Genomic DNA, 26263 nt, shown 5'->3' on the forward strand with positions numbered 1-26263 from the left:
ATCTTGTACACATTTTCCTTAAGTGACGGACCCCTCGCATACATTTGTTTTCGTGTACCCTGCATTACTTTAAATGTGTTTCGTGTACCCTGCGTTACTTTAAGTGTGTTTCGTGTACCCTGAATTACTTTAAATGTGTTTCGTGTACCCTGCATTACTTTAAATGTGTTTCGTGTACCCTGAATTACTTTAAATGTGTTTCGTGTACCCTGCATTACTTTAAATGTGTTTCGTGTACCCTGCATTACTTTAAATGTGTTTCGTGTACCCTGCATTACTTTAAATGTGTTTCGATAGCCCGATTTCGCCTATAATATACGAGGATTCGGAACATTTAAATTTAAATTTGCGATTGTGAAAACGCAGTTTTCTAGAAAATTAACAACCTGCCATAACTATCTCTTGATTTGTTGAGCAGGAAAATTTAAATATTCAGTATTTTTATTTAAACGCTAGAGTTACTATACGTGCCACATTAACTCGACAGAAATATGGCGTCGTCTTGAAGTTGTGAAATATTCGACTCCGAAGTACCACGGCCAACTTTGATCCTCGCGCAATACCGGCCAACCCATTCGTTGAATTTTCTATGTTAACCTACGAAAAAAATATCTCTCGGCGTTGAGCGCCCCTAGCGTAAATTATATTTAGAATAATTTGTGCATTGAAGCCACTATAAAAACGAGCATAGTTTATTTCGGCGAATGAACTGGCCGTTATTGCGTGAGTGTCAAAGTTTGCCGTGGATGTATAAACGCGAAAAGAAAACCGTGGAGAATGATCACGTGACTGTCGACGTTGTCATTCAAACTTCTAAAGCGCTCTGCTTAACCTCTCGATTGAGTAATGGCAGTGCTACGTCACACGACGTCACTCATTCTTTTTCCTATTCATAAATAATTATCTGCCGTAATGGCGGCCATGGTCAAAGCTACGGAGTGCTACTACTCTATTGTCTAAATATGTCCAATTCAAAATACACTACTACTAAGGACGATAGTGTCGAAAAAAGGTTCGTTAAAGGGGAACGGTCAAGCTTTAACCAGTTAGATAGCCCTATAGCCCATTAAAAACTAAAATTTATGGCGAAAACCGCATCAAAAAATATTGAGTGGTTAATTTTTAATAAAATAAAGAAATTTCGGGAAATCGAAAAGCGCGCGTTCGCCGCGGCACCTGGTGAGAAGTCGGTGAGACCTAAAAACCACGTAAAAGCGCGCGCTGCTGAAGGCGCAAAAAAATTGTTTTGCACGCGCGGTGCGTTCCAGTTATAAGAGACCTAAGCCTAAATTGCGCGATTTTAAAAGTTAATATAGTTCGCGAATCGCTCATACGGGGTTAGGGGCGCTGGCGGCAGCTCCTAAGATGGCGGCGAAAATTCAAACCCAAACACCTGGCGTTATTTTTCGTTTTAACTTTTTGGGCCAAAAGCTATTTTTTCAAGACAAAAAAAAAGGTACGTGTTAGTATATTGAACGTCTTGTTAATCTTTTGATACGGAAATAAGGCCATATTTGGAAAAGCTTGGCCGTTCCCCTTTAAATTAATTAGAATTAGAACAAAAGGAAGTGTATGTTATTTATGAAGCACAGAGCACTTAAATTAAATATTTATTCACATTTCACTTTATCACATTGGTACAAAGGGCATTTTCGGTCTGTCAAATCTATCCATAGATGGTTTTACCCAAACCATATCCTCCGAGAGCTAAACCAGCTGGGCCAACGGCTAATCCGGCAGGTACAACGCCGAAAGCGGCGGCTGGAGCAACGGCCAATCCCCCGTATCCTAGTCCCAATGGGCCGGCGAGTCCGGCAAGACCAATGCTGTGGGCAGTTCTTTGGTTATCGATGTGATAAGTGACGGCTGCGCTTCCGGTGTGGCCAACAACGACTGGACCACCTACTATTCCGGCCAAGCTGACGGCGCAAAGGGCTGACAAAACGGCAATGGTGAGCTGAAAATGAGCAGATTTTAATTTACTTTACGTAGCTCTTAAACTGTAAAAACGAAACGATCGCTAAGTTGAGCATAAAGTAGAATTAATGAATTTCATGTTTTCACTAGGGCAAAAACGCCACAACGGTGAGAGTTGACGCAAAAATATTGCATTAGGCCTAACAGAAATTTTATGCGTCGACGTTCACCGTCTTGGCATTTTTGCCCAAATGTAAACCAGCCTTTAGGGTGAAAGTCTGTTGGAATGTACCGTCTTTTTCAAAATACGGCGTGTGCTCCTTTACCGCGTGCATTGCTTCTAGCTCAGTGCCAGCTAGGAGCAACAAACACAAGTAGAACGCAGCTAGAATTAAACACGCTAACGCAGTGTTGTGTACAAATTTCATTGGAAGAACCTTAACGCTGAACGTTTTACGAAGACAATTTCCGAATTTTCCCTTTCCGACAGCAGCAAGTGCAAAAGCGTCTAACCAACTTCGATCGCTCGTGCTACAGCAGCCAACCCATTCGTCGAAATTCCGTGAGCAAAACATTTCCCACTATAAACTGTACTATAACCCAGGATCCTCTAACATATAGGATCCTTGCTATAACCTGTAAGAGTTCAGCGCCACACTCGTTTTTATATTGGCTTCAATGCAAAAACTATTCGAAAAATAATATTCCGCTAGGGGCGCTCAAACCATACACATATCTTTTGCTCATAGGATAACATAGAAACTTCATCGAATAGGTTGGCCGCTGTAGAGCGAACATCGCGTGATTAAAGTTGGCCCTGGTCTAACCAATGGAAATTGTACACAAGAAAATGCACGTTTTTTGACAAGCTGCGTTCTCCTCGTGTGGGGTTATGTGTTTGTTGCTCCTAGGTGCCAGTGGCTAAGTTGATTCGTTAAAAGATGTTTCTGCGTAACAATTAACTGCTTAAACTTAAGGAGAAAGACTAAAGGCATTTTTCTGAGCGTTATTATTCCATATTAATTCTATAATTAACTTTAATATAATTAAAAATAATTACCATTGAATTCATTTTGAGATGGTGATGGTAGTTAATTCGCGATCAGTTGCGACAGTGAAGTATTTATTGAATTTGTTTACAACAGTTTATATACTAAATGCATTTTTTTCAAAATTTTACAAAAGTTATTTATTGGATACCTTATAAACGTATCGAAAGGTGTTTATTATTTACGGTAAATGAAAAAAATTAATAATCATAAAAGAACCCCACCCTTTTATAAACGGTTTTTGGTTCCTGTTGCTCTCGAAGGTCAATTTTAATCGCCTATTAACGGTATTGAGGAAAGAAAAATATGAATACTTCTAGACCATACACATTTTTCGCCTTGTTTGGTATTGTTTGTAAGCGATTTTCCAAGTTGGGTGTTTTCTGGCATTCCGCAAAAACCTACGTTCATTTGATTGAAAAAGTCAAGGATATTTCGGATCTAGTTTGACTTTAATTTTCAAGGTGGCGCGGTTTTGAGTCTCTCGCATTTATTTTAGCCACGCCTGACGTAATATTCAACTTAAGACTTCCTGGTATTTTGATTTTATTTTGTCCACTGTTTATCTACGAGGGTTTCCCAAATAATTTAAGCTAATGAGACTCAACAAACCAAAAGCTATTTATAGGCACACTTGAATTTTAAAATACTGATATTCAACAAGCTGTAAACTTGGACGAATAATTGCTGGACCCGAAACTAAATGGCGCGCTTGGTGCTTTTACGGCAGCGCCGCTTGTAGCGCCGTGGTGTCAAGTATTGGAAAGATTTCTATCCAAATACAAACACGTGCCCATTATTAGCGAATGACGTTGGGCCTAGCGTTCTTAGCTCGTCACTGTCGTCAAAGTTTACACCTTTATTTCCATTTTGTCAAAGCATTTTTAAATTTATAAACTATTTAAACCTAACTATATATGCAAAAACAATTAAAGCGAACCTCTTATTTAAATTAATTAAATCATTACCCTTTCATTTTCATTCCAATACACTGAATAATCTATAGACTATTAAAATTCCAAAAGCCTCACTTTTATTAAAATCAGCAGAGCAGATGACGGAATGCGGGTCATCTGACATTTTTAAGTACGTGTTTTGTATTTGGATAGAAATATTTCGCGATTTTCTCGGTAGGAGCGCTGACGGGCGATGCAAATTGCGGAACCGGGGATTTTGCTTAGGTTTCGAGTCCAGTAATTATTCGTCCAAGCTGTAAAGGTGTAAAGGCATATTCAAACGAGCTAATATTTTTGCCAAACTTTGTTCGTGAGTCTAGTTTTCGACTCTAATTCGCTCCACGATAAGTTGCCGGGATTTAAGGGGCGCTCAAATTATACAACTATTAAAGGGCAAATAGTTTGGCCACTGAATTTTTACAACTAATTGGCAGTAAATTAAGCATGGCAGTGTGAACATCAAACTCTGGTTCACATTTTGGGAGACAAACGTTAAACATTTTTCGAGTAGGTGATCGGTTTTTGGGTGTACAATTTGTATAAGATATAGAACTATTTGAAATCCCAGCAATGAAATGAAGCTTTTTCGTGACGTCAGTGACGTGGTAACTTTGAAACCTTTGACCCGTCGTCTGTTGACTATATAATATTGTAATTATCGAAATAGCAGACATTTATAATTTTAAGAGGATAAACGTAATTTCTAAATTTCAAATTTCATACAAGAAACAGTGTAGCAGACACGAAAAAAAAACACGAGTAATTTCAATGGAGGACCACAAAACGTTAGCCCTCGTGTGGACAATTGTTATACTATCGCGACACACCAAAATTGAATACAATTGACGCTTTGTCTGGAATGGGATTGCGTAGTGGTTAGCACCTTCACCTCACAGCAAGAGGAGCCTGGTTCGATCACAGATTGTGGCACAGGTTGAAAACTCGCAACAACTCCTTCCGCATTGACTTTTAAAGTTCTTTCCCCGCTGGTTAAAAGGGTTTCCCCTTCCACAAAAACTTGGTGCGGTTAATAGCAAGGTTGGCAAGTTTTTGGTTTTTTTAAAAGAAATTAAATAATAGATTTTTTTTATTTAAATCGGATTTTTATTGAATTTTTTTGTTTTATTTGAATTTAATTAAAATTTCAAAATGTTATATAATTTAGAATCATAATTTTACCTAAAACAAATATGTTTTAATTTTTAAAGACTAATATGTATATGTATATGTATATGTATATGTATTTATTAAATTTAAGCTAATAATCATATAGAAGTTTTTATTTTTTTTTGGTACTTTTACAAAACAAAATAGGCGGAATCTCCACCCACAGGTAAAAGAATCCAACGCAACATTAGGGGGAAGTACAAGAAAGATTATATTTAAACCTAAAATATATCAATAGGCCAGGTTTTTCTTTTTCAAAAATACTATATAAAAATTGATTTAAGTCAATGATTTATTTTATTAATTTTTTTAATAAAAGCTGGTGAAAATAAGAAAACAATGGTGGGGTTGATTAATTACGCAAATAATTTAATAAAATTTATTTACTTTTATAACTTCATCTTCAGGATAATTCACAATAACAACTCTAAGCCTGAAGATGAACTACGATTCACCAGCTAGCTAAATATTTTAGATGTATTGAAAAAGTTTTTAATTAAAATAATTTTAGTCATGAAAATCCTAGCTTGTGGCACTGGGTGAAAACTCGGAACAACTCCTTCCGCGTTGAGTTTTGAATGTTACCTCCCCATTGGCATAAGGGGCTTTCCCCCAAGCTCTTCGGTTTCTTCTTAAATGAAAACTTGTTGAGGTTAACGGTAATAATAGTGATTGTAGGGAGCTCTGGCACGTAGGGCTTGTCACCACCCTCCTACGCATTGTAACCCGGCCACCTGAATTAATGGCTTTAGAAGTCGCTTGATGACTTAGGTGGTGCCTTAAAGTAGAATAACTACAGTTTCCAAATATGCTTAAACGTTTGTGGGTTTGGTTATAGGTTCCAATTGCGCAACGAAATTCAATTTGACAGATTGTGAACTCTAAAATTTGTCGATCTATAGATATTATATTGGTAGTGATATTAGAAGATTTCGTCTATTATGACTGTAACTTGTATCAGGGAGAAAACATACGGAATCGTTTTATAAAACAATTTCGAATAGTCACCGTAATGCCTAGGATATAATGGGGGTGGACAAAAAGGGGGTAAATACCGGATCTTTTTTGCACTATGTTGGCGTCAAAGACAGAGAGCGTCAGCAGGAGAAAACAGTGCCAGTGCTTACCCCCTTTTTTGTCAGTCCATATTCCCGCGCGTCATCACTGTGAAACGAAAAAATGTATTTACAGCACGACTCCTTACATTTTCTCCGTGTAGCTGAACTTAACGAAAAACAATTTGATTTGCGTTAAAATCGTTTATTTCTATAATCTTTACATTATTTATTAAATTAAAATCACCGTTGTCTTTGGTTGAATGTCTGCTAAATAGAACAAATCCGTTATAGAAACAATCTCCGCATTTGGGATTAAAAAATGATAAATACCTCGACAGAATAAATTAACCGTGGTATGCTCCAACGACTCCGTGTCCAATGAGACCACCGTGACCGAGACCGTGTCCCAGACCATGTCCCAGACCATATCCTCCGTAGCCGGCACGGAGACCAAGACCGTATCCACCTCCGTATGCGCCTCCGAGACCGTATCCGGCACGGAGACCGAGACCGTGACCGAGACCGTATCCGACAGCTGGAGCGGCCACGACGGCTGGAGCAGCGACGACAGCTGGAGCGGCTACCAGTCCTTTTCTGTAGCCGAGCCCAGCGCCGTATCCGAGTCCTCCGTAGCCGAGGCCAGCGCCGTATCCGACTCCTCCGTAGCCGAGGCCAGCGCCGTATCCGTAACCAAGACCAGCTTTTTGGTTGTCAAGGCTGTAAGTGATAGCGGAGTTGGCCACCTTGTGAAAAAATACATATTTAGGTCATTTTTAAGTTCATTATCCCCTTAAGAATATTTTTAAGTTAATTATCCCTTTAAGAATTATTTCATTAACTATCACTTTAAGAATTATGCCATTAACTATCCCTTTAAGAATTAATTCATTAACTATCCCTTTAAGGATATTTTATATTTAACTATCACTTTAACAATTTTAAGTTCACTATCCCTTTAAGAATTTTAAGAATTTTAAGTTCACTATCCCTTTAAGAATTTTAAGAATTTTAAGTTCACTATCCCTTTAAGAATTTTAAGAATTTTAAGTTCACTATCCCTTTAAGAATTTTAATAATTTTAGGTTCACTATCCCTTTAAGAAATTTAATAATTTTAATTTCACTATCCCTTTAAGAAATTTTAAGATCACTATCCCTTTAAGAAATGTTAAGTTCACTATCATTTTAAAAGTTTTATGATCACTATTTCTTTACGAATTTTAAGTTCACTATCCCTTTAAGAAATGTCTACCTTCAGAACTGGAGCGTGTACGGCGACTGGGGCGTGCAATAGACCACCCAGAGCGAGGCTGACGCAGGCCAAAATGGCGGAGGAGAAGAGCTGAAACGATAGAAATAAAAAGTAACATCACATAAATGCCAAGTTAACAAAACCCGTTAATCCTTGAGCGTAGAAAATATAATGCTATCTGTTGTGATATTTTAGCAGACGATTTTGGGAGCTTCGCTTTTCTAGATCCGTTGCGTAGAAATAAATATGTTTGAGCTTCAATACAATAACATACATTGAACAAAATCTCTATATTATTAATTTAAGGAATATTTGAAGAAGTGTAGATTGTAAAGCTGCGTCAACACTTTTACAAAGTTTCCCTATACGTTTTAGAGGGGTGATTTAACATTTTTATCGTCTGCACAAACGTATCGAATGACGTACTAATGGATAATAAAAGTTATTTTCTGCTTACGAGAAACCATCATAGATGGCGCCACAATAGATAGTGAAATGGCTTATTAATTTCTAAAAACTTTTTACCCTTTATTCCCCAAAATTATCAATGAATAATAATAATAATAATAATCAGCTAGGCTAATACCCAAGGCACCACCTTAGGCCTAAGTCATCAAGCGACTTTTGAAGCATTTAGTTCAGGTGGCCGGGTTACACCGCGTAGGAGGGTAACTACCTTTAAAGAAATACTACTTTGAAAAATTGGTTCTGGTTTATAACGTAACTATTATAGCGCCCCCTTGTAATTTATTTCTGCAAATAACATCAGCAGGATACTGCGATAAAAACGTAACCCTTCCGAAACAACTTAGTGGAAATAGAATCTTACCAAAGCGTTCATGACTGAGAAGTTATGTCTTTCGGAGTTAATCCAAAGAAATGATACCTACCAGAACTTTCACCCGCGTATTTATACCCCGCGCGCTCTCAACACCAACAACGTTCCGGATACTGACACTACCAATTACCGACCTGTTTTATCTTTTACGTAACTGGAAACACTTATCCAAAAAGAGGCCCTTAGCTCCCGAGAAAATGTGGATGGAGAAAAAATGCCCTTGCATCAGAAAAAGCCATTCTTGTTCGGTGGTACCATTCGGTGTCTCGCGTTCTGGAGACAAAAAGCGTCAAAGGGTGCCAACACATTTTGTAGGTTAATCAAAACGTTCTCCTTTGAGCCCCCCACCCACCTTTATCGGCGTTCGTCGAACATAAGGGTTTTACTTTGTCGAGGGTCCGGTTTTCCCTTCCTCTTGGTCACAGCTCGGTGCCGGCCACCGTTAGTGGCCAACGCCTTCGGATATTCGGATAAATGTGTTTTAATCCCCCTTTATCGAAAGTTTTTTTTCTCTTTCTCTCTGGGATTTTGTATTGTTGTTCCGACGAGATTATAATACTTTTTTCGTCCGCGTACTAAATATGATGGGTTGGGTGGTATTGGAATCGTGTATATTGTAGTCGTGAATGAACGAATGCATGGTTTTATTTGTTTTTTTACAACAGGGCGGCTCCGCTAGGGGGATCTAAACCAGCAAAGTACTCAAGGGGGGAGCGCACTTTGTCCGAGAACTATACTAAGCTAGGCTAATACCCTTGGCACCACCTTAGGCCTAAGTCATCAAGCGACTTTTGAAGCCATTAATTCAGGTGGCCGGGTTACAATTCGTAGGAGGATGGTGGCAAGCCCTGCATGCACGTGATCCAACAGCTCCCTACACTAACTATTACCATTAACCCCCTTTGGTTCGCCGTTGCAACCTATATAGGCGGTTAAAGCACACGCTATTAGTTTTTTAGTAAATTTGACTTTATTTTAATATAATTTTGACATCGTTTGCTTAAATTTGATACGTTTATTTAAGGAAAAACTTTCTTATGACTTTTTAATTTGTCTGTAGCAGACGCTAGATCGTCGGTGCTACCACCGAAGCTAGCACCGTTACGCCACCTAGAATAGCGTACGGAATTGCGCTGAATTTTACTTATCTTTTTTTAGTTAAATACCTATTAATTAATTTCTGAGTACGGTAATAGTGATGAGGTTAACGGTAATAGTGAGTGTAGGCAAGTGTTGGCTCGCGTGGCATGAAGGGCTTGCCACCACCCTCCTACTGAATTAAAGGAATTAAAAGTCGCTTGATGACTTAGGCCTTGGTTATTAGCCTAGCAAATTATTATTATCAATGGTAATCGAACTGTTTTATAACTATGAATATTTTTATAAATTAACTATAAAATGATTTTCTGATTAAAAATTGATATTTGTTTGAAGCAGTTAATTTATTTCACTTGTCTCAGGGACTAGTTTCATAATTTAAAATGATCGTAAATCGTCTGGGCACTTAAAAAATAATGGTCAAATTTTAAACTGCATTTTACCAAGTACACCTCATTTTGCTAACTTACCAAAATTATTTATTTCAGAACTCATGGCATTATTTGATCAAATCGAGGGGCAGGTCACTTCTATTTTGGGTGCGTCTTAATCATAGTAAAATAATTAAATCAGGGTAATCGTGATTAAATCCGGGTACTCAAGATTAAAAAATCTAATCAAGATTAGAAAATCTAATCACGATTTAAACGAGATTTAATCATTCTAATCATGATCTAATCTTTTTAATCAGGATTTAATCATTTAAACGAGGTTTAATCATTCTAATCATGATCTAATCTTTTTAATTAGATTTAATCATTTTAATTAGATTTAATCATTTTAATTAGATTTAATCATTTTAATTAGATTTAATCATTTTAATTAGATTTAATCATTTTAATTAGATTTAATTATTTCAATTAGATTTAATCATTTTAATTAGATTTAATTAATTTAATTAGATTTAATCATTTTAATTAGATTTAATCATTTTAATTAGATTTGATCATTTTAATTAGATTTAATCATTTTAATTAGATTTGATCATTTTAATTAGATTTAATCATTTTAATCATGATTTAATCAATATAATCGGTCGAATAGAGAATTTATCATTAAAATCAAAACTAAAGTAGGATTTAATCATACTAATCACGATTTAATTTTTAAACAGATTTAATCATTTTAATCAGATTTAATCATTTAATCATGATTAAATCAGATTTAAACATTCTAATCATGATTAAACGTGATTTGATCCAAATAATCACGATTAAATCAGATTTAAACATTCTAATCATGATTAAACGTGATTTGATCAAAATAATCACGATTAAATCAGATTTAAACATTCTAATCATGATTAAACGTGATTTGATCAAAATAATCACGATTAAATCGGATTTAATCAAGGAAGTGACCTGCCCCTCGGATCAAATTTTACGAACTGGATTCATTATATTATAAAAAATAGATTTAAAAAGTTAAATTAATGCAATTATATTAATTTAATTTCACTAATTGAATTGTTATTTTAGAATCTACAATTATTATTCTGTGTAGAAAATAATGAACTAAGGGAATGTGATTCGAATATCGTTGTTCGTCCATCTTGTTTACTGAACGGCGTAATATTTATTCGGGCGAGGCACGTGTTTACCTCGCTTTTGTATTTAGCCTTGTTAGATCGCTTTATCACTACGCCAAATAAACCAGAGAAAGTGGCGATTGTTATCAGAGCCGCTTTTGTTTCGGTGCACGTGTTACAATTCATAAGAAATCCCCGATACTAATTCAACTAATATCAATTATGTTCAATTTGAAACGAACTATTTTTAAATTTAAGGCAGTTTTTACATATTTATAAAATCATAAATAAATTAATATTTCTAAGTTTGACATTTGAGACCTATTTGAAAAGGTGATATTAAATGTTAAAGGTAAAGGGTCATGGAAATCAGTGGCGTAGCCAGGATCTTATTTCGGGGGGGGGGGCACGCCATTGAAAAAAAAGTAAAAAAATATAAATATTTGTACGTACGATCATATGTTTCGGGGGGGGGGCATGTGCCCCCTGTGCTACCCCGGCTACGCCACTGATTGAAATATTAAACGGGTTAATCCATCTCTAAAAACGTGTAAGAGGAAATTGTAGCTAAGTGGAGACGTAACTTAATTGTGTACAGACTACACTCAGCTACAAGTTGCTCGTTCACGTTTTAAAAAAGTGGCTTAGCCTGTGTACTATGTAACAAATCATCCCTTTATACCGTAACCTAAATTATAAATTATTTTAAGTTACACTAATTTAATAGTGGTTTTTCTTATTTATAATAGTATGATTAGTTAGTATGTAAAACAAAAAATAAATAGGCTTAATTTTGGATATAATATAATTTAATTGAAGGTTCATGGTTCTATTGTCATTGAGGGGGTGATGGTATTTTTTACGTATTTTAGGTTCACGTAGCGGCGAGTGACAGTTCATTTCGATGATTAAGCTTGCACCCTTGATCAATTAATTCCGATTAAATAATGATTAGGGTGATTAAATCAGTATTAAATGGAGTTAGTGATTAATCCGATTAAATCAAGTTAGTGATTAAGCCGATTAAATCGAATTAGTGATTAAGCCCATTAAAATGAGTTAGTTATTAAGCCGATTAAATCACGATTAAGCTGCTTGAATCACGATTAATTAATAACTATATTCCCAAAATTAAATATTAAGTCGATTAAATCATGTTAAGCTGATTAGATCCTCATTAAAAAGATTAAGTTGATTAGATTGTCATTAAACAGGTTAACTTGTGATTAAATGAAGATTAAAAAGATTAAATCAAGATTAAAAAGGTGGAATCAAGATTAAAAAGGTGAAATCAAGATTAAAAAGGTGAAATCAAGATTAAAAAGGTGAAATCAAGATTAAAAGATTAAATTGTGATTAAATCGGATTAAAAGATTAAATTGTGATTAAATCGGATTAAAAGATTAAATTGTGATTAAATCGGATTAAAAAATTAAATTGTGATCAAATCCTATTAAAAGATTAAATTGTGATTAAATCGGATTAAAGATTAAATTGTGATTAAATCGGATTAAAAGATTAAATTGTGATTAAATCGGATTAAAAGATTAAATTGTGATTAAATCGGATTAAAAAATTAAATTGTGATCAAATCCTATTAAAAGATTAAATTGTGATTAAATCGGATTAAAGATTAAATTGTGATTAAATCGGATTAAAAGATTAAATTGTGATTAAATCGGATTAAAAATTTAATCGTGATTAAATCTTATTAAAAATTTAACACGATTTAACACTATTTAATACATTTAATCGGATTTAAGTATGCACCCGAAATAGGAGTGATCTGTCCCTCGCATAGCAGCCAATGCGATAAGCTCATAAATCGCTGTAAAACATTTTACTATAATCTATAAAAATACTTTAGTATAATTTAGAAAAATACTTAAGTTTAATTTAGAAAAATACTTAAGTTTAATTTAGAAAAATACTTAAGTTTAATTTAGAAAAATACTTTAGTTTATTTGATAAAAATATTTTAGATTAATTGATAAAAATATTTTAGTTTAATTGATAAAAAATATCCATAACCTGTAAAACATATTTAAGTGTAATCAATAAAAAAATTGAGTATAATTTATGTGATATTTGAGTATAATCATGAATCTATTTAAATAGATTCATGGTATAATCTATAAAATATTTGAATATAATCTTAAATCTATTGAAATAGATTAATAGTATAATCTATAAAATATTTGACTATAATCTATAAAATATTTAAGTACAATCTATCAAATATTTGAGTATAATCTATTAGCTATTTGAGTATAATCTTTCAAATATTTGAGTATAATCTATCAAATATTTGAGTATAATCTATTAGCTATTTGAGTATAATCTTTCAAATATTTGAGGATAATATATCAAGTAGGCCTATTTAAGTATAATCTAACTAATATTTGAGTATAATCTATCAAATATTTGAGGATAATATATCAAGTAGGCCTATTTAAGTATAATCTATCTAATATTTGAGTATAATCTATCAAATATTTGAGGATAATATATCAAGTAGGCCTATTTAAGTATAATCTATCTAATATTTGAGTATAATCTATCAAATATTAGAGGATAATATATCAAGTAGGCCTATTTAAGTATAATCTATCTAATATTTGAGTATAATCTATCAAATATTTCAGTATATTTTATAACTTAATAAATTTTATCTTGGTAAAGGATTAATGTTCAAGTTTTGCTAGTCAGTCAAGGTCAAATCGGGAGAAATTGACAATGGACCATTTAAAATTTGTGAGAGGAATTTAATAAATTTACAATATGCGTGCTTGGAGAGTCGAAGTCAATGAACCATTTCATAAATACAATACCAAAATGGTCTTTAATTGTCTGAAATGACGGGTTCTTTTTGCTTTGGTAGCCGCTGGGTGTGCCTACTTAGAAAGAGCATTGCGAAAACGATAGAGTCTACTGACACCTGCCGGATTATGTACGCCAAAAAACCTGATTAAAAATGTAGCCTACGAAGAAATAAATAATCTCGACATTGCGTTTTTTAACAATAACAAAAAGCTGATATTTTAATGAGCAATCATTGGTGAACAACGTGAAACATTTACAATAAAAAAAGCTGATCGGGAGATGTGGTCGAAGAACTTGCGAAACTTTTCGGAATGGTGGACTTGGCAACGCTATCGGGAAACAAGAGAAAATTAAATTAATATAATTGCCGTCAGCATTGTGCTTGTGTTTATGCTTGACTAGCTGCGTGGCCAAGTAATTTCTTCAATGAGAACAAGCTACTTTCTTCTAAATTTTCACTCTGGCATAAACTTTTCTAATTACTTCACTTTCTACTCAAGGGAAACATTGCAGGTTTCAAAATGATATTGAAAATATTCGGGCACTCTGAATGTATTTTATTCGCCAGAAGGCAAATTTCGATTTTAAATTTTAAATCAATTGTGAATAGAGCGTAAAATAGGCTCTAATTTAATTTTTATCATCAACTAATAATATATTTTTAACATTTGAAAATAAAAATTGTATTTTTCCGTTTAATTTTCATAACACAGGGTGTTTCAAAAGGTTATGCAAAATTTTTAAGGAGTTGTAGGGGGTGAGTTGAGAAGAATGCCTGTTTTTTCCCCATTTTCCTACGATGAGTAAAAAGAGCGTCAGAGAGCTTCAAAGTGTGGCCTACTAGCCCCTGGAAGTAGGCTGCAACAAGCGCCGAACCCAGCAGTAGGGAAACGCGAACATTAAGGTTTGGATTCGTGCGATAGGTAAAAAAGGACTTTGTAAACAAGTCTAGGTAACCAGCGAAAAAAAGTAAACTTAAACAGTATTTGAAGTCCCTGGTTTTGCGCTTGTTGCAGCCTACTTTCAAGGGCTAGTAGGCCACACTTTGAAGCTCTCTGGCGCTCTTTTAACTCATCGTTGGAAAATGGGGGAAAAACAGGCATATTTATCAACTCACCCCCTACCACTCCTTAAATATTTTGAAACACCCTGTATAATGGAATCAAAACAAGTCAAACTAAGTACTAAAGGTATTTCTTCACCAAAGTTGAGAAGCAAATGAAGGTTTGAGCAAAGTTATTGATTTGATTTTTAAAGGGGCAAGGCGCTACTTGTTAGTGTTAGAGTATGAAGAGATTGGGGGCCAGTTGCCACGCTAAAAATCCTTCCAACATTTTCCCTAAGTAGAAATGAATACATTATCGGCATTATGAAAAGGGTGTATTGCCTCATTTTGGAAACATTGCTTCCCTTTGTCCCTCATGGAAACTAAACCCTTGACACGTGAGGTTATATAAACGAAAATTATAGAACCACAGGGAAAGCTAGGAATTTGGGAAAATTTAAACATAAACTGTACCACAAGTATATAAGATTTATCTTACGAGAGAAGTATAAATGTAAATAAAATATGTATCTTCACGATTTTCCCTGCCAAACCGTGGCAGTACATTACATCGTGTATTACTGGCATCTAGTAGCAACAAACACAAGGAGAACGAAGCAAGCCTTTAAACACGCTAACGAGGTGTTGTGTACAAATTTCATTGGACGAGCCTTTTCGCTGAACATTTTACGGAAAAGGGGAAGACAAATTCCGAATTTTCCCCTTCCGACGGCAGCAAGCGCTAACGCGTCTAACCAATGAAAAATGTACGCGAGAAAATGCACGACTATTGACGGGTTGCGTTCTCCTTGTGTTTGGGGTGCTGTGTTTGTTGCTCCTAGCTGGCACTAACTACTAAAAATTACACGGTTATAAATACATACTAATTTATGTATTTATATTTAATTTAAGTAAATCAGTATTTGATTATTCCTTGAATTCGGAAAATTATAGGTATACTTTTCTCGTAAAAGAAACATTTTAAAAACTTTTCTCAATACTCACGATTAGACGTATTTGACACCGTAAGGATATGAGTAGGCGCTATAGCCACCAAGACCAGAGCTATAGCCAGCAATTCCAGCGCTATAGCCACCGATGCCAGTGTATCCGGCAGCGTAGGTCTTGAGCGGAAGGGCGTTGTAGTATCCGACTGGTTGGTATCCCAAGTAAGCGGAAGCGACTGGAGAGTAGCTACTGACGACGGAGCTGTAGCCGCTGGCACTCAGTGGGGAGTAGGCTCCGGAGACGTAGGATCCCGGGTAGTACAGGGCGGTTCCCATGGCCGTGGCCAGGATAGCGAAGACAACGACAGCGGACTGCAAACGGAAATAAATAAATTGAGACATTAGTATGTGGTTTTGGGCTTGAAAGTGGTCGTTTATTCGGTACTTAGTTTCCCTTTCTAAAATTACAATTTTTGAAGGTCGAAATCACTATTCTCAAGGTCAAGACCGTAAAGTTTACCTCATAAATTCTTATTATAATATTTTAATTTATTTTGTATATAAACATTTTGAAGGTCAAAGGCACCATTTTGAAAGTCAAGATTACCCATTTTTAAAAGTACTATTTTTTTCACCTGAAATGATGATTTCAATCAAATTTCGACTTTTATTTTTGGAAAAGTTTGGGGTTGGTACAGGGTCGCGTTAGTGCCTATGACCGGTATTTTCGAAGGGTCCGGAATCTTAAGATAGATTATAAGGCAAAAATAAAATGCTACATTGGGGAACTATTAGAAGACGTTTTTTAGTGCCCGGGAAACAGCTAACGCGGCGCTAGGTGAATAACGTTCTTAAGGTTTCTTAAATTTGAATCGACATTTAGAAGATCTAAGAAATTATGATTTAAGTTCAAGTCGTGTTTTTTAGTTTAAAATAGTTTGGGATCAAATGAATTTCTTATATTTTAGATAATGCTCTAAATATTCGATTTTCATTCATTTTGGATTTTGTAAGCCAAGATTTTAAATAATTTTATCAAATTCACCAAATCTAAACCTAATTAATTAAAAATTAGAAATCGACTTTTACACAATATATTTTAATTAAACTACACTACATGCTTCGACGTGCGCTCACGTCGTCGTCAGGTGCGCAACTGATTATTACATCAAAGCCGTGATGCCAGATTATGTAAAAGTCTAATTCTAATTTTTAATTATTCATACACAAGGTGAAAACTTTTTTAACTTAAGGAGACTACCCGAGGTGTTACACACCGATTTTGTTAAAACTGGGGGATTGGTAGACCTTCATGTAAGGGATTTTATCAATGGGCAACGGGTTTGCCATGGCAAAGAAAAATGTTTTTGACAACATAAAATAACATGGGATTTTGACCGATTTCCCTGTGAAAAAATTTAAAAAATTGATTAAAATGTGACCAATTTTGATTTTTTTCGTCAATTTTTATCAATTTTTTTTTATAATTTTGGTATTTTAATTTTTTTTTCAATTTTGTAAAATGTTTCACAGGGGGACCCTTGGAATCGGTCAAAATCCCATGTTATTTTCAATGGGAAAATTTCCATTTTATGTTGTCAAAAACATTTTTCGTTGCCATGGCAAACTAGTTGCCCATTGAATAAAATCCCTTTAGGATTTTTCAAGGTACATGAAGGTCTACCAATTCCCCGAGTTTGAACAAAATAGGTGTGTAACACCTCGGGTATTCTCCTTGTTAGTTAAATCTGAACCTAGTTATAAAGAAAATTTTAAACTTAGGTATTAATTTTTTTAAATCTTTATAATTTTCCAAAATCAAATTTGCAGCTAAAAGTACCCAATTCGATATAGAGAAGATGAAAAATTTCTTACCAAAGAGTTCATTTTTGGATGAATTTGAGGGTTGTAATGAATATCACAAGAACTTGAAACTGATGCAACGATGCCAATTGGAGCCGAATGATGAAATGGCGAATCCTCTGACCATCTTTTATATAAGCAGGTGTCCCAGCCCCTTTGGCTACTGAATCATGAAAGGGAAAGCGAACCACACGAATAAATTACATCTTGGGGCGTTTTCCGTTTTCCTAAACTATATTTTTGAAGGTTATTCCAGGCGTTGGCTTTATTCCCCTATCTCCCCCCCCCCCCAATTTGATTTGAAATCGAAAGTCTTACAAAAAATATGAAAGGGTTGTCGGGGTGGTTGTACCATATCGTTGGTGGTTCTTCATAGTTAGGATGGTTCAGATGCAACCGATTGAAGTGGATTGGTGTACCGTTTGTGGTGGTAGTGTGGATGGTAACGGGGGCGGTTTCGTTCCTTAATGAAGGGGTTCGACTCCAATTTTCGGTTCGGGAATGGAGGGGTGGGGGTCTTGAAAGCGGCCTTGGCCTCGAGACATACAAGTTCGGCACTTGTTCGCTTAATGGGATGGGAACTTGAGGAATGGCTTGGTTTCGTTCGGATTGGCTAAATAAAGTTTAACCATTTACTAATAATAATCAGCTAGGCTAATACCCAAGGCACCACCTTAGGACCAAGTCATCTTGCGACTTTTAAAGCATTTTAATTCAGGTGGCCGGGTTACAATGCGTAGGAGGGTGGTGGCAAGCCCTTCATGCCACGCGAGCCAACAGCTCCCTACAATAAATAGTCGAACTATTCGCTAGTTTTGGAGTAATTTTTAGAAAATAGCGAGCAACTTCAAAATACAGTTTGGCTGTTATGGTATGGAAGAAGTTGGTAGTTTGGGGTGAAAGGTGTACTCTTTTCGTCCCAAAGTGCATTAGCGAATAGTTTTGGCCTACTATTACCTACTAAACCGAAAAGCTTGGGGAAAAACCCCTTAAACCAGTGGGGAGAGAACTTGCAAAGTCAACGCCGAAGGAGTGGTTCCGAGTTTTCACCCAGTATTGGTATATTGTTTTGCCTATGGTCTACATATGTTGTTAATACGATGCTACATGACCGGGTGAATATTTTTCCAGGCTCTAGAGTCTTCTAAGCGGGCCCAAATGTAGCCTTTAATTTTTTGCCTAAAACAACTATAAGGAAACCTAGGTTTAGAATTCAGGCCCTTCGAAAGTGTGGTGTCTATAGGCAAAGTATTCTAGCTGGACTCCAATGTAGCCTTTTTTTTGTAATTCGCGAACTTCAAAAACGCATGCCCTAGGCAATTGCCTATATTGCCTAGTCAGTAACGTGCCCCTGCTGTTCTAAGAATGTAGATTATTAGTACCAGAAGGCTATAACTAATTTCTTGCGATATAAGTTTCCACATACGCCATAAAAAGACACGTGTACCATCGCAAACTCGAAGTATTTTCACTGAGAAAAGATATTGCTTTATCTGGGGTTAGTGTTGTTAGAGTTCTAATTTTCCCGACAAACCAATGAAATAGGTTTACAAATGATGTAATTAGCCTAATTAGGCGAGAACAAATTTGTTCTTAACACATTTTGAAAAAGCACGGGGAGCCTGCGAGGTGGCAAAGTTACATTTTTCTTAAATTTAATTTTCTATATAAAATTAGACTAAAACAGAGGATTCCGTGATTGTTCGAATACGTCGATTGGAAGAGAGTTGTTAAACAGATAATAAAATCTACTGCTTAGGAAAACCTTTTTGACGTATACAACGTTGATACCCCTTGCTAATATTTTCCAACGAGCTCAACCGAACAGTCCATGAAATTTGAGGCTGGTAACGAAATATTTTAACAGAAACCAATGCTGTACATTAGTTGTTTTGTGAGTTGTGACAAAGAGACCCAATAGTGGTCAAAGCAAGTTTACTACACTTTTAGTAAAATAAATAATTTTGATTTTACGATTAGTCGCGTGTCTTCCAATGCGAACTCGTCTTTGACTTTCATCCAGAAAATCCTTTTAAACTCTGCGGCGAAATCCATCTACCCACTCCACTCACTCTGGTTCTTACCCCTTTTCCTTTCGAAGATTCTATCTGTGGTAGCGTTCTCTTTTAGCTTAGAGCCATCACGCTATCCCACCATTGTCAAGGTCAGGCGTGCCGTAATACCTTATATCTTTCGCGTAACACACAGAGCGTCTTCCAAATATTTGAAGGTCAAAACTATATAATTGCGCGAAATCACACGCCCTTCAACTACACCCCTTTCACTGTTGAAAAGTAAAGGTTTTATCCTACAGCTTACCTTGATTACGAAAATACTATCCATTTCGCAAGATAAATATTTCTCAATCCATATCTTGAGCAAAGTCTACGCGTTAATTTGCATAAAAACATTAAAATTTTAACGAGAAATAAGAATATTTAATTAATGTTAACTAACAAGGAGACGACCCGAGGTGTTACACACCGATTTTGTTCAAACTCGGGGGATTGGTAGACCTTCATGTAACTTGAAAAATCCTAAAGGGAATTTATTCAATGGGCAACGGTTTTGCCATGGCAACGAAAAATGTTTTTGACAACATATAATGGAAATTTTCCCATTAAAATAACATGGGATTTTGACCGATTCCAAGGGTCCCCCAAGTGAAATAATTTAAAAAATTGAAAAAATTTTAAAACACCAAAATTATAAAAAAATTGTTAAAAATTGACGAAAAAAATCAAAATTGATCTCATTTTGATCAATTTGAACCAAATGGGTGAAAATGAACCGATATAGCTTAAATAGTAAAAATTTCCATTTTATGTTTTCAAAAAAAATTTTCGTTGCCATGGCAAAACTGTTGCCCATTGAATAAATTCCCTTTAGGATTTTTCAAGTTACATGAAGGTCTACCATTCCCTCGAGTTTGAACGAAATCGGTGTGTAACATCTCGGGTCGTCTCCTTGTAAGTCTACTAATTGTTGTTAGTATTCGGTTAAATATATTTTCAGGGTGATTATGATATTTTAATTGTAAAACAGAGTGTTATTACCAAGGACGACAATTTAGATAGACAGGTCACTGTGATATTTTAAATTTTAAATCCAAATTAAATTTTTTTTAAATGGTCTATTAAGCTCTGTATTAGTTTTGGACAAGATATTGATTATTTAATCTACCTATAATCTAATTAAATTTGGATGAATTACAGTTTATCTGGTGGACTATAATTCTAACAATTCCTGCCTTTGGTTGTGGTTGCGGTTAACAATGAGCCAGGGACTTTGAAAAACAAAATATTAGATAATAAAGATTCTATTGAATAATCAAAGAATATTTCGTCACGAGCTTCATGGAACAGTACTAAAATTGTACAAAAAATAGAGGTTTTTGCAGAAATAAACGATTTATTCACAGACTACAAAAAACTCAAATTTTAAAGATAGTCTTTTATTTCATTTGGCTTAAAGATTTCATAAATTCAATGAGCTAGTAGGTGGATAAGAGGATGTATTTTATAAATGCATATATTTTTGTGGAATACTTTTGGCCTACTCTGGGATTTCAAGGTAGGGTACCAACTGTACAATGTTGACTTCAATTCTTTCATTGCGAATATAACAGAGCAAGACAGATTTACAAAAAAAATTAAAAGTGGGGTACTGATCGTTTATTCTGAAACTAAAAGTGTACATATTGTGCAAACAGTTGCCACACCAATAGAACAGCTTCTAAATTGGCTATGGATTCCCGACGACCAAATATGATTAAATATATGTATAGTAATTCTCACCACCGGAACAAGCTAATAATTTTAGTTTAAATAGTGTACACATTTAGTTCCAGAACTAGCTATAAATTAAGAATTTTTTTTTGAAGACATGGTTATTTGGTACTGTCAAACAAGGACTTAGATTTGAAGTTCTCCAAGTGATTTACACAAATTACCATAAAGAAATATCTTAGTTATTTGAATTTTAAAAACTACCCAGTCCCGGGTTCGTTCTCCCCTGGGAGTTTTTTATCCATCCTACGTGACAAGATTTCAATAACACTACCCAAAGTATTTTAATCTAGTTTTTCGTGACGTAAATCTTTTTTGTTGCTACGCGTGCGAGTCTTAAGTCTCTTGAACTCGAACTTGACGAATATTAGTTTTAAATTTCACGTTTTTTTTTCATTTAAAAAAAGCTTTTCAGGATTCGGTCATTTCAAGGCTATATTGTTGATTATCACAAAATGTTGCTTTAAGGATAATTTGTCGTTCAGACGATAGTCCCGAGTACGTTTCTAATTATATGCGAACCCATCTTACCTGTTTTTAGTGTCTCGAATATAACTCGTTCTGCGGATTTTTGTACATTTTCTAATTGCTCCGTATAATTAGGCCTACAATCACTTTCTTTTTGTTAGCGAAAGTTGGAGTGGAAAATTATTTCGCCATCGGCTCATCCTGAACGCGTTTATTTCAAATTAAATAAGCTATTACTACCTTAGAGCCAAAATATGATATTTTTATTTATTGTTAAATTATTAGAAAATGTTTCTTAGAACACTTATCAAAATTTACCTATATCAATTAATGTAAATTAAGGATAATTTGAATCTAAGACACAAAATTGGACTGATTGGTATTTTAATTTCTTATTTAATTTCAAAAAAGTGTGAATTTTCATAGAGTACTCATCAAAATGTAGTTACCGAAATAAATTGAAATATGGTTTATTTGAATCTACTATCTACAACGATTGGGCTGAGAGAGTAATTGTTGTATAGACCGATTCAATTTTGAAGGCGGACATCGCAAGATATGATTAAAAGTTAATCAGAAAATATACTACACTTTAATCTTATTCAAAAGATGAATAACATTTTTATACTATTCCCAAAAACAGTCATGTTTTATACAAAAACATATGTTCGAAGTGTCTATCTACACATAAATGTTTTTTTTACTGACACAGAAAATACTACACTTTAATCTTATTCAAACGATGTAGTTTGTTATACAATTTCTAAAAATAATTATTTTAAATTATCTATTTTATATTAAAGAAAATGTTTTATTTCAGTTTTTCAAAAAGTATATTTTTCGATAAACACCAAAAACTCTACAGCAAAGAAAGATATGTTAATTAATAAGTCACTCAAATTTCAAACCTTTTTGAGGAAAATACACTCAAAAACCAAATTTGATGACTTATTGTTTTTTTTTTCAAAAAGTAGTTGAATTAAAAAACATAATGTAAAAAAAATAAAAATTTTAAATAAAAATTCGTTTGCATCTTAGTTAAAATTGTAGAATCTAAGACCGGCGTGGTAATTTCTCAAAGTAACAAGTTGATATTTTTAGACTAACATTTTTGAGTTACTATAATTTTACACTGAGCATGTGGCATCATCTTGATTATTCTGTCAAAGAGCGCTGCGGAAAAAAGACAAACCAGACGTATAATTTTGAAATTTATAAAATAATATTTTATTTAAAAACGTTTTTAAGAAATGGTTTTATACAAGATATAGTTGAAGCATTTTTTTTAAATTTAATTTTTTTCCGAAAATTTCTGCTTGCTGTTGATTCCATAATAAATCTGTAAAAGAATAATCACTTTTAAAGTTGTTAGTCGGAAAATGACCGAGGCGTTTTTTTTTGGAAAATTTTCCGTAAAATTAAAAAAAAGTTTTCATTCCATGATTAGTCTAATATTGTTTGCAAATTTAAATAAAGTGGCATTTTCGCCTCATTTTTTCGAATCTAAAAGTATAACTAACCCTCTAGACTTGTTTAAACTGATTAAGACTATTAATTTTTTGTAAAAAGTTAAAAACATTGAAAACCCTTAAAAAGTAATTTATGTTTCCGTTTTTTATTTTTCGGATTTGCGGAGTTTCCGAAAAATTTTCAGCATTTTATTTTTTCGGAAAATTAACAGCTGAAAGAATTTTTAATTAGTTATTTTAGATTAAAGTTCATGCGAATCTATAACGGCGTGAGATTTAAGATTAATTATTTTAATCAGGGCGCTTTGAATACTGAAGTACCTAATTTTTAATAGAGTGGTTAAGCTACGTCATTGAAGACAAACTAGTATCATAAGTAATTAACATCTGTTGTGTTGAGAAGTGTGACTTCTTTTCGAAATATTGCTTTACATTTTTATTGGTACTTAACTGCTCTGGAGCTGGTTTAGAAAACGCCATTTCTGTAGGTGTAGCTGATGGGGATGAAAGGACCTCGGGAATCGTGCAGTTGGTAGTTGCCAGGAGCCACGCGGTACTTGGTGTACACGGGACGGCTGTACACGTATCCTGCCGACACGCACACGGACAGGAAGGCGAAAAGCAATACGATAGCAATCTGCAAGCAAATTTCAATTTTCTCATTTAATTGACTTACGTTATATAGACCTTTCTGTAGTTAATCTAGAAATATCCTACGTTATCTTTATTAGCCTCCTTTACTCTAGATAATATCTAGAAATATCCTACGTTATCCTTATTAGAACCATATTCTTTAGATTGTATCTAGGAATATTCTACGTTATCCTTATTAGCTCCATATTCTTTAAATTGTATCTAGGAATATCCTACGCTATCATTTTTATATCCATTTACTTTAGACAACACCTAGGAATATCCTACGATATTCTTATTAGCTCCAATTATTTTAGATTATATCCTACGTTATACTTATTAGCTTCACTAACTCTAGATAATTTCCTATGTTATCCATTTTAGCTCCATTTATTCTAGATTATATCCTACGTTATCCTCATTAGCGCAATTTCCTCTAGATTATATCCTACGTTATCCTTATTAGCTTCACTTACTCTAGATTATTTTCTATGTTATCCTTATTAGCTGCATTTATTCTAGATTATATCCTACATTATATTTATTAGCACCATTTACTCTACATAATACCTAGGAATTTCCTACGTTCTCCTTATTAGCGCCATTCAATCTATATAATACCTAGAAATTTCCTACGTTATCCTTATTAGCTCCATTTATTCTAGAGTTTATCCTATGTTATCCTTATTAGCTCAATTTATTCTAGATTATATCCTACGTTATCCTTATCTTATTAGCTCCATTTATTCTACATTATATCCTACGTTATCCTTATTAGCTCCATTTATTCTAGATTATATCCTATGTTATCCTTATTAGCTCCATTTATTCTAGAGTTTATCCTATGTTATCCTTATTAGCTCAATTTATTCTAGATTATATCCTACGTTATCCTTATTAACGCCATTTACTCTACATTATATCCTACGTTATCCGTATTAGCTCCAATTACTCTAGATAATGTCTAGGAATATCCTGCGTTGACCTTATTAGCTTCATTCCTGATTTGATTATTTTACTCTCAATTGGCGATTGCACTTTGCACAATAGCGAATAAAACCGCTAGATGGAAGACTTAATGTTGGCCACCTCAAAGCGCCTACTTGCGTCTGATTGGATGTAATCCTAAGACTATTAATGCTACCATCTATTATCAAAGTAATATTACTAGGACCAATTACTTGGAATACTAAACAGAGGTTTAAAAATGTATAGTAAAAGACCAACTTCAACACTAGCTTCTACCTAGACAGAGTTAAGCAACGCTTACATTACGTGACCTTTGTCAAGCGTGCACCCCGGCATTAGCAGAAAAGTCGCGTAGTGTGAACTTATAGCTTATATACTGTTCCAATAATCAATGCAATCTCTCAACTAACAAGGAGGCATCCCGAGGTGTTTCTCCACAATTTTTTCAAACTCGGGGGTTAAGTAGACCTTCATGTACCTTGAAAGCTCCTAAATGGAAAGGTTTCAATGGCCATTCGTTTTGCCATGGCAACCAAAACTGTTTTTCACTTCTCAAGTTTAAACTTTCTCTACGTAAAATAGCATGGCAAAATCACGGCTTGTTGTTATTTTCAAAAAATTTGGGTAAAATTGATGAAATTGGGTAAAATTGATGAAATTGGGTAAAATTGATGAAATTGGGTAAAATTGATGAAATTGGGTAAAATTGATGAAATTGGGTAAAATTGATGAAATTGGGTAAAATCGTAAGGGTTTACAGTCCGTGATTTTGCCACGCTATTTTACGTAGAGAAAGTTTAAGCTTGAGTAGTGAAAAACAGTTTCGGTTGCCATGGCAAAACGAATGGCCATTGAAACTTTTCCCTTTATGAGCTCTCAAGATACATGAAGGTCTACTTAACCCCCGAGTTAAAACAAATCGGGGAGAAGCACCTCGGGATGTCTCCTTGTAAGTCCATCCAAGTATTTGGTCAAAACTTAGGGACTTACGACTACCAACCATTCACGAGTACTTACGATGGTTTTCATTTTGAAGAGTAGTGGTTGTATCTTCGGAGAAGAGTGAAGTGTCTGTTTCGGAGACACACAGGCGCTATTTATACCCGACGATCTCTCCTAATGAACGACCTTCCACCGAGAGTACCCCTGAATTCCTCACCCAAAAATGTCTCTTGTTGGCAAGCCAAAAGGGATGTAAAGACACCGAACAAAAAATGGAAAACTATCGAACAATTAGTTAGACAATAGAATAGCTTATCGACTTTTCCGTATTGGGGGAACACCCTGACGACATTCTTGGAGACGCGAAGCATGATTTTGACCCCTACCACCTTTTAGCATCGACTTTCTCCCCCTGTTAACACGCCTTTCAATGTTATCCGTTTCTGTTGGGTTT

General features: G+C 34.6%; 4 protein-coding genes and 2 long non-coding RNA genes across 7 annotated transcripts in view; 2 read left to right on the forward strand and 4 right to left on the reverse strand.

Annotated features, from left to right (window-relative positions):
• The window catches only part of LOC149951382 (uncharacterized), a 435419-nt gene that overhangs the window by 249774 nt on the left and 159382 nt on the right, over window positions 1-26263 (forward strand). The window lies entirely within an intron of this gene.
• On the reverse strand, window positions 1636-3017 carry LOC149951388 (uncharacterized). The gene is made up of 2 exons (XM_090170012.1): window positions 2978-3017; window positions 1636-1957 (listed from the first exon to the last, which is right to left on the reverse strand). Exons 1-2 carry the CDS (start codon window positions 2987-2989, stop codon window positions 1667-1669), a joined length of 303 nt encoding a protein of 100 aa, XP_090026138.1. The 5' UTR covers window positions 2990-3017; the 3' UTR covers window positions 1636-1666.
• LOC149951389 (uncharacterized) lies at window positions 1882-12184 on the forward strand. Its single transcript, XR_016479996.1, has 3 exons — window positions 1882-1952; window positions 9823-9873; window positions 12077-12184. It is a non-coding gene; the product is annotated as an uncharacterized LOC149951389 (long non-coding RNA).
• Window positions 6337-8263, reverse strand: LOC149951390 (uncharacterized). Of its 2 annotated transcripts, none has more exons than XM_090170009.1 (4): window positions 8228-8263; window positions 7399-7488; window positions 6478-6890; window positions 6337-6414 (listed from the first exon to the last, which is right to left on the reverse strand). In XM_090170009.1, exons 1-3 carry the CDS (start codon window positions 8237-8239, stop codon window positions 6492-6494), a joined length of 501 nt encoding a protein of 166 aa, XP_090026135.1. In that variant the 5' UTR covers window positions 8240-8263; the 3' UTR covers window positions 6337-6414; window positions 6478-6491. The 2 variants fall into 2 exon arrangements, with proteins under 2 accessions (XP_090026135.1, XP_090026137.1); XM_090170011.1 differs by having other exon boundaries at window positions 6340-6411.
• LOC149951391 (uncharacterized) lies at window positions 13762-17627 on the reverse strand. Its single transcript, XM_090170013.1, has 3 exons — window positions 17553-17627; window positions 15736-16049; window positions 13762-14014 (listed from the first exon to the last, which is right to left on the reverse strand). The coding sequence occupies exons 1-2, from the start codon at window positions 17562-17564 to the stop codon at window positions 15738-15740; spliced, it is 324 nt and encodes a 107-aa protein (XP_090026139.1). The 5' UTR covers window positions 17565-17627; the 3' UTR covers window positions 13762-14014; window positions 15736-15737.
• Window positions 22997-25957, reverse strand: LOC149951392 (uncharacterized). Its single transcript, XR_016480031.1, has 3 exons — window positions 25885-25957; window positions 23717-23902; window positions 22997-23135 (listed from the first exon to the last, which is right to left on the reverse strand). It is a non-coding gene; the product is annotated as an uncharacterized LOC149951392 (long non-coding RNA).

The sequence above is a fragment of the Leiobunum rupestre genome, chromosome 3, assembly GCF_980474605.1.
Source record: "Leiobunum rupestre chromosome 3, qqLeiRupe1.1.hap1, whole genome shotgun sequence".
NCBI classification, from domain to species: Eukaryota; Metazoa; Arthropoda; class Arachnida; order Opiliones; family Sclerosomatidae; genus Leiobunum; species Leiobunum rupestre.

Bases quoted from the DNA above. Each gene is read 5' to 3' on its own strand.
- LOC149951390 (XM_090170009.1), bottom strand. The intron at 6,891-7,398 runs GTAGACATTTCT...TTTTTTCACAAG, and splicing joins TACACGCTCCAGTTCTGAAG to GTGGCCAACTCCGCTATCAC.